This window comes from Saccostrea cucullata, unplaced genomic scaffold (genome assembly GCF_032062105.1).
Source record: "Saccostrea cucullata isolate Sc308-1 unplaced genomic scaffold, CSIRO_AGI_Scuc_v1 ctg2266, whole genome shotgun sequence".
Lineage (NCBI taxonomy): Eukaryota > Metazoa > Mollusca > Bivalvia > Ostreida > Ostreidae > Saccostrea > Saccostrea cuccullata.
Window position 1 is genome coordinate 266,572 of NW_026926595.1, and position 14,309 is coordinate 280,880.

The following is a 14,309-nucleotide window of genomic DNA, read 5'->3' on the forward strand; positions in this document are numbered from 1 at the left end:
CTTATTTTTATTGTATGTGCATATGGGTTAGAGGCGTACATGTGTACTTTATGTACTACGTGCATGCACACGTTCAACGGCAATGGAGAGGTTACAGGTTACAAGTGACGTAACAATTTGTACACGAACGTTGACGTCAATGTCTCATTTTTATGCTAAAGTATATAATTTCTTTAGAAAGGAATCGAAAATCTACTCTTGATCGAGTAGATTCTAAAGTATTTTACTTGCCAATGGAGTAGGTCGGGTCCAACACAGGAAAACAAACTTAAACATTAAAATATGTAGGAAATACATACTTTTCAAATATACTTTTCATCCACCATTGGGCTAGAAACACAGAAAAGTAATGCTTTAGAAATATATGAAATATAGTCATAAAGGCATATATATGTCTTAATTTTTATCTGTTTATTTCTCACATGCCACCAATCAACCTTTAGCTAGAGATATACGTCAAAAAGCTGATTAAATTGTTTTATCTAATGAGGCATCGGTACATATTTTAATTCATTGTCCCTTCTCTTCTATTTTACTCCATGGATTTATTGGAATTAATAACATGTATTGTATTTTATTCTTATGTAAATGGTTCTGTTTTATACCATATATAACTTGTATATGACTTCAGTGTAAATGCCAAGAAAATCTATCGCTAAGGAATTTTAAACTAGCGTCTCAAAATGCAGGTAAATTTATGTAGGAATGTGCAATTTTTCATATTTTAAGGATAAATAACACAAGCAAACTTTTTTTCAGAAATCAGCATTATTTCTCATAGATTTACATTTAAACTGGTAACCTGGATAATGTTTACCAAGTAGAGTGGGAGAATTATATAAGATCTTTTCATAATGTTAAAAAAATGTGCAAAATTTTGTTTGGAATTATATAGAAGGCAAAACAAAATCTCAAATCTAAGCACCAAGGAAAACCTACGATTTCTTTTTAATTCAGGGATTTATTATTTATGTCATTTTAAATCGAAATCAGTCTAAAAATATATATCAAGCCGTGCATCCATTTTTTTTGTGGTAAGTACCCTTAAAGCAAATTAATCAAATACTGCAATAGACAAAACACAATATAAGTATGAGGAGCAGGTTTATCTCTAGTTGAAGGACTTTGAGGTTGATTTGCCTGGTTATCCGAAAGAAGAGAAAAGACCATCTCAATGAAGACGAACTTAAATGACAGGAGCAGGACGCCATAGGCGATTAAAACACGATCAGTGAGGTACAGTCTCGGGTCATAAGTATTCGTGAAAAAACAAAACGGCTGCAATGTAAACAAAACTAGGTCGCCTTTGTTTCATCAAACTTTTAACTTAATTAAAATTGCACAAAATTAATGTTTCGTAGGAGAGCCTTTTGACTTTATTTCTGCTTTAATTCTTCTTGGAATCGACTGGTATAGTCTTTTAATGCATTGAAGCGGGATATTTTCCCAGGCCTGTCGAACGGCTAGTGCAAGATCATCGTTGGTCCTCAAATTTTGAACATTGATACTAAGTTCGTGTTCCATTTCTCAGCAATTTTCGATAATCTTCAAATCAGGAATTTAGGCTGACCATTCAAGTGTTGTTATTCCCTCTCTAGTCTCGAAATCTTAACTACTCTTGCTATATGCACATATTGCATATTACTGTAATCTGAGTTCCTTTGTCTGATTGTGATTTGGTTCACAAGGATCAGACATTTGCAAATACATGTGATAATAATTAAAACAAGAGGCCCAGGGGCCACAGCGTTCACTTGAGCACATCGGCTAGAAGAAAAGAAAATATCAGATCAGAACTGAAAGTTACTGGGGGGCTTAAATTTCAACCACTCAAGGGGTCATGATTTGGAAAAAAAATTAGAATCTACACTACCTGAGGATGATTCCATGTAAATAGAAAAATATCACTAATCATGACTTTAAAGTACCCGAAAAGAAGATTTTAAAAGGTTTCCCTATATATCCCTATGTAAAATTTTGGTCGGCCATTTTGGCCCCACCCTAGCCCCAGGGGTCATAATTTGAACAAACTTGAATTTACACTACCTGAGGATGATTCAACGTGGGTTTCATCTTTCCTGGCCCAGTGGTTCTTGAGAAGAAGATTTTTAAAGATTTTTCCTATATATTCCTATGTAAAAATTTGGTCGGTCATTTTGGCCCCACCCTAGACCCAGGGGTCATGATTTGAACAAACTTGAATCTACACTACCTGAGGATAATTCCACACGAGTTTCATCTTTCCTGGCTCAATGGTTCTTGAGAAGAAGATTTTTAAAGATTTTTTCCTATATATTCCTATGTAAAACTTTGGTCGGCCATTTTGGCCCCACCCTAGCCCTGGGGGTCATGATTTGAACAAACTTGAATCTACACTACCTGAGGATGATTCCATATGAGTTTCATCTTTCCTGGCCCAGTTGTTCTTGAGAAGAAGATTTTTTTTAAAATGCCATTAATTTTTCTGTCATTCATAATTATCTCCCCTTGGAAAAGGGCGTGGCCCTTCATTTGAACAAACTTGAGTCCCCTTTACCCAAAGATACTTTGTAGCAAGTTTGGTTGAAATTGGCCCAGTGGTTCTTGAGAAGATGATGAAAATGTGAAAAGTTTACAACGACAACGACTACGACGACAAAGACAACAACGACAACAACGACAGACAACGGAAAAATTTTGATTAGAAAAGCTCACTAAAGCCTTCGGCCCAGGTGAGCTAAAAACATCTTTTAATTTTACAAATCAAATAACGACCGTTGTTATTGCTTTATATTATCATTTAAAAACATATGAATTGCTCAATAATAAAAAATAATTATCTTTACATTCAATTCAATCGAAGATCTTCTCATGATATCGACATTGCACAGTCTAGTCTATGTTGGTAATGGCAGAATAACTCAACGCATGATCCATAACAATATCATTTGAGCACAAAGAAAAGAATTTTAAATTTTTTGAATGCACCTTTTACAGAAAATCCTTATTTGCAGTGCAAATAAAGGTTCTAGAACTATTAGATAAACTGTCACAAAAGCTTGACGTTTATCAAATAGGGTGTTCAACTTTTCTTTACCCGAAAGGACTAAAAAAAATTAACAATTTTTAATTTAATTTAACAATTTTTAACAGAACTTTATCGAAGGTAAGTTTCTTTTTTGTATATTAATATGAAAAATGTTGGTGTATTATATTGCAAGGTGCATAATAAGATGGTATTTTAATCGACTTGCAAACAATATGCCGTCATTATGTTCAATTTTCTGTATAGCAATTGCGCACGCGTATGCCTCACCCAAATCTAATCTGGTCGAGGCTCACGGAAATTAAAAATCAAATTGATTTTTTTTCTTTTATTTCCTTTTGAATAGAAAAAAAGCTTTAAAGTTGCAATATACACAGCCTTTTGTCAAGATTTAAAGATTGTATGTCATTTAAAATGATTAAAATTACAGTAAGTCTTCCTGTCTTGTTATTGGTTTCATAATTGTTTTAGACACGTACTTGAGAAATTTCCTTCCATTAATTTTTTTTACTATATACGGATCGTTCTATGTCTGTGTGTGTGTCCATTTTTATGGTGTTCATTTCATTATTTTAAGATACGGACCGTATTTACATTTGCAGGTTGAAACTGGCTGTACTTATCGTGTGCTTCTTAGACAGGTAAAATATCATCAACGGAAGTGTAATGCTTAATCTCAAACGAAATGCCAATTTATGGATTCTTCTTTAGCTAAAATTCAATATCATGGTTACTGAGGCAAAAAAGAAATCAATCTTTGCTTTATATTCCCATTGAAAATACATGTTCAACTTAAAAAAGTTGTGTACACTCTAGAATCAATGAACACAAAACCAATACCGAAGAATGGTGAAACAAATGTAGAAAGCATGACAGAGAAACAAAAAGAAGAAACAACTTTTGCAAGAAATGAAACAGATATTCAACACAGTAAGGACGAAAGGGAATCGCATGAAGAACTAAGAGATTTGCATTCCAGTAGTGACTTCCGGTAATCAATCTGTGTGAAAAATACATTCATTGATTCATTGAATAAGCACATTCAGTATTAAAGAGCCTGAGCACTATGTTTACTTTAAGTAATCAGAAATTTCTATTGTAATGGAAGTTCTTTCTTATATTCTACATGTAACATGAAAATAAGACATTTATTTTAATATAGATTTTCGATACAATAAATTTATGATAATTATTCAAAAGCAAAACTTATAGCATATATAAGTAAACAATAGAGAGAAAAACAATTTTAATACAATAAGGAGGATTTTTACACCATAATTGTATGATGTACCACACACAAAAAAGCCTTTGGTTTGTCCATTTTCCTCTGGTGACGATTTGTACAGATATCTTGATATTGCTTTCCAAAATTTTAAACTTTAAAAATACAAGTATACAAACATGCTATGGTATAGACTTAAAAAAGGAAAGAATTCAGTATGCAGAAATTGAGAAGAATTTTCTTCAAATAGAAATGAATGAACACAACAGCCAAATCATCGCCAAACAAGTAATGAGCAATGTCAAGTAAAAATGAAAGAAAACATTAGCCAAATAATTGTAAAACAAGTAGTGTGCAATGTCAAGTAAAAATGAAAGAAAACAAAAGCCAAATTATTGCAAACAAGTAATGTGCAATGTCATAGCAAAAGTGGTGACGTCTATCAATAAAAACATGCATGTATGGATGAAATTAAATTCATGATGAAATTTACAACATGAAAAAAAATCAAAGTGCCTTAAAATTGGAAAAAAATTAACGCACTTTGATAAACATTTTCAAAGTGCTTTAAGTTTGGTACCAATTCAACGCACTTTGATTTTTTTCTCAAAGTACGTTAAGAGTTTTCATCAATTAATTTTACCATGGAGTCATTTAACGCACTTTGAAAAAAATTCGAAAAACGAAAATTCTGGATTCAGATTTTAGTAATGGAAAGATTTTATTTCAGTGTTATTTATCTTTGAAAAAACTTGAATTGATAAAAAAAAATGAATTGATAAACTCCCGTCTAGAGGAGGAAAAGACGGGTAGAAAATATCTCAGCTGAACTCGTTCTCTTTCAAAAGGCAGGCGTCGGTAACAAATAAAACGGGGAGAGGAAAGTAATAACCACCCCTAACCACCCCCCCCCCCCAATGATAATAATAATAAGTCGAAGTTTCAATGCATATATGATTTACATGTATATCTTTCCAAAATAAGCGGGGGTCTAAGTCTTAGTCACCTTACCCTTCACCCAGTTTTGAAGTTTATGCTATACCCAAAACATCAAAACCTAAGATATTTAAAACGTCGACATCTCAGGTCCTGAAGTGATCTTATCATAAAAAAGTTATACAACTAGAGTCAATTACTTATCATACCGAATATTTGTAAGAATATTGATCAAGCTGTACATTTTTTCAAAGTGCGTTAATATGGTCGATATTCAAGCACTTGGAAAAAAAAATTCTGTTAAAAGTGCGTTAGCTTGGTCTATGGAATCCGTGATGCCATGGTGCGATAACGATGAAGCGATGTTGCGATGACGATGGAGCTATGGTGCAATAGCGTGATGACGATGATGCGATAATGCAATGATGATGGTGCAATAAAACGATAGAGTAAAGGTGAATATTGCTCCATCGTCATCGTACCAACGCATCTTCGTCATTGCACCATCGTTCCATCACTATCGCAACATCGTGATATCGCATCATCGCTTCATCGTGCTATCGCACCATCGCCATCGCATTATCGCGCCGTCGCTTCATCATTATCACACTATCACAACATAACTTCATCGTTATCGCACCATTGCTTCATCGTCATCGCATTATCGTGTCATTGCATTATCAACCTAAACCTCGATGGTGCGATGATGCGATAGTGAACTGCATGGGATTATCCGGATTCCATATTCCATTTTACGCACTTTGACAAAATTCTTCAAAGTGGTAATTTTTCAAAGGACATTGCAACAATGCATCATCGTGTTTAATATATAGATTCGTGATTTATATTTTAGAAATACCAGCAGTTACGACTGTCTTCAGGAAGATATATCCGAACTATATAAATCTATACAGATATTAATTCGACGACCAGGCTTTAAACAACATATAAAACCCGATTTGCACAAATTTGAGGATATTGATAAACAGTTAGATTTGAGAAAGAAGGATCTTATGATGACGGATTGTGCTATTGTGGTAGCAGGTAATTTTAGTTTTCATGTTTTATAAACAACAAACATTGTTTTATATCACATATTAGGTCAAAATATTTAGATATTTTAAAGTTTATTTTTACACTTTCGTCGACGTCCTATTCTAAGGGGAAACAAGCTCTGGAAAATCATCCCTTATAAATCTAATACTCGGCAAAGATATTTTACCATCTGATGTCAAGGCAACGACAACAAGAGTGTGTAGAGTAAGATACTCAGAAAAAAGAAAAGTATCAACGCTAGATAAAGACGAGAAAGTGTTAGCTATGTCAGAATTTAATGATGAAAAAGACATGCTTAAGATGTTGGAAGTAGCTAAAACATGTGACCATCGCATAGAATATGTGGATATTGGTTTTCCGGTACCGCTGTTGAAGGTAGGCTGCGAATATTTATTTATTTTATTTTTTTTTTTTAAGTATAAGATTAAAAAAGTCACGCACTTTTTTTGCTAGTAATCAGCAAATACGAGGGTTGTTCGATATATATTGTGTATTGTACGATATCTCAAAAGCATTCGATTCAAATAGTCAAATGGACATAACATATCTTCAAAGTATTCTCCGTGATTTGAAATACACAATTTTAATCTCTGAATCCATTTCTGAAATGCGTCACGGTACGCTAGTTTAGGTATACCTCTTAGGCACTGACTGACGGCTGAGCCAAGGGTCTGTCGGGACTTGTATCGACGACCAGATGAGAACTTCTTAAGTTTTGGGAAAAGGAAAAAGTCGCATGGTGCTAGATCGGAAGAGTATGGTAGGTGTGGCAAGACGGTAACCTTCTCAGACTTCAAAAAATGCTTCACAAGCTCAGATGTATATGATGGAGCATTATTATGAAGAAGGCGAACATGCCTAAATCCCGACACAGGACGTCTTTTCTGATAATATTTCTTGAGATTTTTCAGTACAACATCTCGGTAATACCGACCTGTAACACTTTTGCCCTTCGGCACCGGAATTTGTACGGCTAAACCATCACAAGAGAATAATATGCAATAAAGGACCTTCTTTGTGCTCATTTTCCTTTTGGCAACTACAGGCTTTCTACCGTGTTTGGTTAGCCATAATTTGTTTCCAACTTTTCTTACTGGTTCGAAATAGTGAACCTATGTTTCGTCACCAGTAACTGTGTTTGCAAATTGTCTTTGATTGAAGTTTGGAAACATTTTAGAAGTCGCTTAGGGGTTTGTATTCGTACCTTTTTTGGTCATCTGTCAATATATGGGGTATCCATTTGGCAGAAATCTTTCGTACTTTCAAAATACGCTTCAAAATGAAATGCACCCGCGATAGCGATTTGCCAACAACTTTGGCAATATCACGAATCGTGTACCTGCCATCACTTTCAATTATTTCCTTGACTTTTGAGACATTTGTCTTGCCTGATACAGTCACAGGTCGACCCGATTTTACTGCCATATTTTAGGGACTCTGTGTCAGTCAGAAATTTCTGTCTCCAATTACGAACCGTCTTATAAGATAATTATCAGACCCAGAAACTTCCCCCCATTCAGTAAAAATCTGTTTAACCAAATTATCGAGTTTTGTGCGAACTTTATATAAGCTCTAATATTTTCAATATTCTTAACCCGTTTCACAACCATTTTTACAACAGTGGTCAACGACTGGCTCTATTGAAATGACGATAATTTTATAACCATGTGTAGTTGAAGGCTCGTGTTTATACTGTTGGCAAGGTATTGAATAGAGTTATGCAGGCGTATAAATATCGACGAAATCGTGCAAGGCGTTATCGCGCTGTGGTACAATACACAATACATATCGAAAAACCCTCGTAAACATAATCCACTTTCCACCATAACACACATATATAAAACGAATTTCTCTTATTTACTTCATGCCCCCATAATCGACAATCACTTCAGGGGTTTTGTACTGTCCATTCTGTCTGCTTTTTTGGTTGTCATCAAAATCTTTGACCTTACCAAAACCTCTTTTGATAGAGGACGTATGTCCATCATATACGTCTTATGTACTCCTTGCGACAAGATGTTTGTTATGGTACTAAATTCTACCTGTTGACCTTGACCTTTCAGTTTTAACAACATTTACCAAAACTTTAACCTTGGCCATAACTATTGAGCAGTTGGTGGTAGGACCCACATATTCATCTTTATCAGGCACGCAGAAATCGGGGGGGGGGGGTCCTTCCTCCTTACTTTATTTCCCAACAGTACCTTTGCTACTGAAAATTTCCATTAGAGTTTGGTTTGTAACGATTTCTTACCACAGTATAGTGATATCAAGGAAAATTCCGTATTGTATGCAAAAAAAAAAAAAAATGGAAATAGAAAGGAAATGGCCTCGAAAAAAAGTACAGGTAAGTGAAAAATAATCTCTAATTGCCCACCTGCCAATTTCAAAAACGATGCTACATGCCTGTTTATACAATATTTCTTTTTACCTTCTAACCTTGACCTTTGATTAACTAACATTGTTAAAAACTACCTAGTGATGGCGTCGGCGTATCACAACACGTATAGATGATATTCAAAACTTTAGTGCCAGATCATATTCCTATAAGATCATTTCAAGAATGTGTTACTTACAATGAATCTTTTCTCTACAATTAGGGCAACATTATAATAGTTGATACACCTGGAAAAGGAGACTCAAGTCAAGATTTTATGGCGAATAAGATGATGAATTATCTACCAAATGCAATGGCTTTTATATTTGTTGTAAGCGTTGTTTCAGCAGGTGGATTTCAGGATGATAGGGTAATCTTTAATTAGTCACTTTTGCCAAAATCAAAAATTTATATATTTTTAAAAAACGATATCCTTGACAAGTTGAACATTTTTTTTTAAAACTCGGTTATTGAAAAAAAAATATACAAAGGCGTCCTTTCTATCTTCTATATTTCTAGTCAAGATAATTAATAATCACTTAATGAATTTGTAGCTTCCACATATTATAAGGAAAGTTAGGGAATCGATGAGTCGAATGTACTGTTTCGATGCTCAAGATGCAATTTTTCTGCTCAACAAGTGGGATACACTTTCGAAGAAAACAAATCGAGAAGCCCTTTACGAAGAACTGAGAGTTACAGTACATGAAATATGGGAAGATGTAAAGGATACTAATATTCTGAAATTCTCCGCAGATAAGGTAAAGAATTATATTACATAATTTTTTTCAAACATGTCCTTAATCTTTTGTTTGAACTATGCTACTGCAAGTAAATCAGCAAACATTAATAAAGCATTGAATTCATGGTTTGGGTTGTCTTCGGTCCTATAACACACCTGGCCGTGCCGACAAATTGAATATGATAATTTGTCGTCACGGCCAGGTGTGTTATAGAACCGAAGACATTCCAAAGTATGAATTCAATGCTCTTATTTACATTTTCTAATTTTTTACTACCATAATTGTTTATTTCCTCCATGTTTAATGTGAATTTAGCGCCCTTCAAATCTGCCGTGGTTAATAGATGTAAGAGCCGTTTGTGACGTTAAATGATGTTGCAAAGTTAAAATAAATAACGCAAACAAACATTGCGAGGGAAAAAAAGTGGCATATTAAGTCTTAACGCACATAACGTTAATTTTTACGTTAATTTTTCAGTGTTATTGATTTTCATTAAATTGAAATGAAACATTTTACATGTTGGTGTCCCTAGATTATTGAAAATGTTTATAGTTTCTGCTGTGTATTCTAACGCGCGGTGACAAGGTTTCGCGTGTGTTATTGAAATTTGAACATCGTGGATTTCTAATCGATTTCAAAAGGAAAATTACACTGAATGTAAATATAAGTTAATAAATCAACGTCATTGCCTCAAAGCTATCCCGATATACAATGTAACTGAATCGGTTAAACTATCTCAAGAACCCACACTTAAGCTGCGTAAAATAAACTTAAGTCTATAAAAGTTTGTTGCATTTGTTCTTAAAAGTGTGTCAATCTCGTACGAAAATCTAAATTGTGTGTCAGCTGCATTTAATCTCAAATCTCAAGGAATGGATAAAGTGACAATGCTATCTTCTGCTTCATGGAAACTATTTGCATATGTTTTTAAACACTTGCTTAGGTTTATGAAGAAGAAGTCTACACTGCGGAATTCGAATCATTTTATAAGATTCTCAAAGAAGTCATAACCAAGAATGAATTCAAAAGAGTTACAGTTCACCTGAGGTAAGACTGCTTTGATAGAAAAAGAAATATACAAATAATAATAGTAATAAAAAAATAATTGCTCACCTTTTATCAATCTTCTTGGTCCAAGACATATTTTAGGTTTCCCATACCAAAACATGGGCACTGTCATTCCTTCGATAAAACTAAAGGGTACCAATCTCTTATCAAGAGTTCCTCTTATACCACTGAATAAAATTTCATGATAATTTCATAGATTCATTACCACATCATGCTAATGGGCATAATTTATTTCTTTTTTTTGCGCCCGGATCGATAGTTCCAGGGCGTATAATGTTTTTGTCCTGTATGCCTGTCTGTCTGTTTGTTTGTCTCGAACTTCAACCTTCAACATAACCTTTGAACAATGAAAGATAGGGACCTCTTATTTGGTATGCATTCTCCACTAATTAGATTCGTTCAAATGGCACCACGATTAATGACCTTGTGACCTTAACTAAGGCCTATATGCTAAAAATACACTTTTTCTGCAAACATTAACCTTTGCCATAACTTTTGAATCATGAAATGTAGAGACTTTATGTTTGGAATACGAACTCAACTAATTAGTTTCTTTCAATAGAAACCAAGATCAATGACCTTGTGACCTTGACTGTGACCTTAATGCTAAAAACAGCGTTTTTCGAACTCTGTTGCCACCGGGCGCATAGTGTTTCAAATAGACATCGTGTTGTCCTAACACTTATTTTTGGTTCCCCAGGGTAAACAGTGACTTTGCCATTAAAATTATGGAAAGCCGGGAATATCATTTAATGAGCTCATAGGTCATTGTACCTCTAGTTTCAAACTGTTGAAGTATATTATTAAGGCCCTCCGTCTTCAGCGAAATACCTTACTGTTAGTCTTTCTTTTTCACGATTTTTTATCCATCTTGTGCACGCGAGCGTGACTTAATGAAAACGATAGAACATGAAATAATCTTTTATTTTTATGATGTCTCATCAGGTTAAGAGATTTCTGCATTTAATTTAATATTAGAGGGTTAGTTTGTCCGCGATTTCTTTATAGGGCTAGAAAGCGATAATAAAGCAATAACTGTAGATTTTCTAAACGCATTTTATATTCACGGAAATTGCTGCACAACAAAGCTCGCTCTGGCCGAGAAAAAGTATTTCGAAATTTCAATTTTTTTTTCAAGTTTTTCCTCAAGATCCCTTTATCGGTAAATAATTTCTTACGTGTAGAACAAAAATAGTGCAAAATTAAAAGATTTTTCATCTAATATTACAAAAAGGGACTGAACCCTAAAATAATGAATTTTGAAAGGCCGAGGTTTTTTTCTTTATATCTCAAAACTATCTGACACTGGAAGCATAAAACTTAATTCTCCGTCATTGAAAATCTTTTGCAGTCGAATTGGAAGTAACAGGAAATGACTTACGTTTGAAATAATAAACATAAATTTAGAGGAGTTAAATAATTGGAGACGTATTTTAATCATTTTTTACTTCTGGTCAAAAAGGACGGAAGTTGCTGTGCTACGAGCTTTGTTTTCGTTAAAATTAGGTTCTAAATTTAGAGCTTTTTCATTCTTCACAAACTTCAAATGTGATGTATTTTAATGTTTATTCTTTATTTTTTAAATCATCTTGTTACTTTTAGCAATGAATATCAGACCCCGTGGTACAGATTTTTAACACTAAAATATAGTGTTTTCTTGAACTAAAAAAAAGCTGTTTTATTAAATGCAATTCATATAATTTTAATTTAAAAATAAGTTAATGAGAATGGAGAAGTTTTTTCTATTGTTTACCCGTTTGAAGAGAAGCGCGTGCCATGTACATGTAGCTTTATTTTTATTAAAACCCAGATTTAATAAACTGTAATATATGTATTAAATATTAATGTTACAGATTTATAGAATCCTTCGTTGATGCCTGTGATATAAGTCTTTCCAGCAAGCTTAAATGTGCAAGACAAAATACAGATGATACTATAAAGGACCTGGATAAGCTTTGTAGAGATCTACAGGTCATCCAGACTAAAAGAACAGAGGTAAATCTCGTTACATGCAAAGTATAATAAATTCCTACTTTCCCACAAAATATACATGTAATAATTATGACACTGGTGTTTTCTTTTTATATTTTAATCTGATTAAAGCAAACTTGATACAAAAGGTTCAACTTAGTTTAGTATTTTCTTATCAACATTTGTCAGCCATTCTTATTTCCATCTTTGATCTCCCCTCAGACATTTTTTTCATATTATGACGTCTTGTTGGCATACAACGAAACAGTTTTTACCAAACAGTTCCGATTTTTTCCGTATTTGAAGAAGGAGATAATTAAAGCAGACTTACAATGTGGGCATTAAGATATTGAGAGAAAAAAATCACCCAAAATTAGGACTAAAAATCCAGGCGATTTTCGGGCTTACATTCATAAACAAAAATGTAAAACATTTCAATATAAAAAAGACAACATTCACTTAATAAAAACGTTCAATATGTATTATGTGAAAATTGTTTACTTCCACTTTAGGCATATTCAAATCTCCAAAACAGAATTGAAACTTTTCTGAATGAAACTGCAGAGGATCTTTACCAGTATATTCAGAGCAAAGACTTAGAAACTATTGTTCTACAAGGAACGGAAAAATATACGCGCTTTACAATTGGTCGAGAACTAGACGCTCGAATAGAAAAGGCGGCTCTTTCTTGGCAGGAAAAAAATATTGGAATGTTGTTTGAAAGACCAATTTTACAAAACATCACCGATAACTTTATCAAACTTCACGAACATTTACATAAAATTAAAAACAAAATGACAGGAGTAAAAACCCCTTTTGATGTCGAAAACAAACTTGGCCCGGTTCTTGTCTCATTGATTGCTCCCAGCAGTACAGCTGTTGCTGGAAGTATGGCGATGATGTATATGTCTGTAAATCCTAAGGCCGCCCAGGCAGTTGCAGCAACGGGAGTGGTTACTGGTCTAGTAATTACAGGACTAGTTGCAGCGGACGTTCTTGATAACTTTGAGACCGTCGCTAAAAACGCTTACCAGGCTAGAATAAACAAGATAACGAAAGAAAAAATAAAAAAAGCATTACAAGATACGTATGCAGAAAGGTTTTCATTCATTGTAACAAGCTATCTCGAAGGGGATTTGAAAGATGAAATCGATGAACTGTCGGAGAACGTCAATAAAACGAAAAGCAGGATAGACTTTTACAAAAATGAAGAGTCAAACTTGCTTTCACTGAGCTCAGAAATCACAGAAATTCGAAGCCGAATGGAAGAAATCAAACAGGTAGAAATAAGACTTGAATGATATTTGAAATGAGCGTTTTATATGGAAACAACATGTGATTACCTCTGTGTAGGATTGGCTTTCATTTACATAAATTATGTAACATGTTATTTTTACGAAAAATGCTTCAATTTTATTTTGTCTTCGATGTTTGCTTTAAAAATGTAACATTATATCATCAGTATCATTACTGTGGAACATAACTTACGATTGATAGATTTACAGTTTTTATATATTATAAAACAGGACATGACGTGTATTTTAAGATGTATTATATTTTTCCATTGTTTCACTAACACAAATTCTTCTAACCAGTTTTTTAAAAGTTTTATTTAATATTTATGAAAACAATATGATAAATTTAAAGTGTTTTCAGATGTTCATATAAAGGCGGTATAATACCGTTTAGCGGGTCTTTAAAACGAATTTTGTCATTTTTTTTGCTCAAATATATGCCATTAATTTCGGCAGATAAAGATGTCCTTTACATTGACGAGAGGAACATTATCTTTAGGACTAGGTTTGGTATATTTGATATGCACCTTAACACCGATTTACACGAAAGCATAAATACCTTTTAATTTAATCTATAGACTGTGGTATAAATGGCAATGTATTTGGTTGGATTGAT

General features: G+C 33.6%; 1 protein-coding gene across 2 annotated transcripts; it reads left to right on the top strand.

Moving 5' to 3' along the window:
- Positions 1 to 3,625: 3,625 nt before the first annotated feature.
- Positions 3,626 to 14,001, top strand: LOC134272180 (uncharacterized protein in xynA 3'region-like). Of its 2 annotated transcripts, XM_062754431.1 has the most exons (9): positions 3,626 to 3,666; positions 3,842 to 4,016; positions 6,037 to 6,227; positions 6,346 to 6,614; positions 8,840 to 8,986; positions 9,171 to 9,377; positions 10,303 to 10,406; positions 12,281 to 12,422; positions 12,911 to 14,001. In XM_062754431.1, exons 2-9 carry the CDS (start codon positions 3,847 to 3,849, stop codon positions 13,697 to 13,699), a joined length of 2,019 nt encoding a protein of 672 aa, XP_062610415.1. In that variant the 5' UTR covers positions 3,626 to 3,666; positions 3,842 to 3,846; the 3' UTR covers positions 13,700 to 14,001. The 2 variants fall into 2 exon arrangements, with proteins under 2 accessions (XP_062610415.1, XP_062610414.1); XM_062754430.1 differs by lacking the exon at positions 3,626 to 3,666 and having other exon boundaries at positions 3,681 to 4,016.
- The last annotated feature ends 308 nt before the right edge of the window (positions 14,002 to 14,309 follow it).

Coding starts and splice junctions, on each gene's coding strand:
- LOC134272180 (XM_062754431.1), top strand. CDS start 3,847: ATGAACACAAAACCAATACCGAAGAATGGTGAAACAAATGTAGAAAGC. Junction 6,228..6,345: donor TTGTGCTATTGTGGTAGCAG/GTAATTTTAGTT, acceptor TCCTATTCTAAG/GGGAAACAAGCTCTGGAAAA. Junction 9,378..10,302: donor TGAAATTCTCCGCAGATAAG/GTAAAGAATTAT, acceptor ACACTTGCTTAG/GTTTATGAAGAAGAAGTCTA.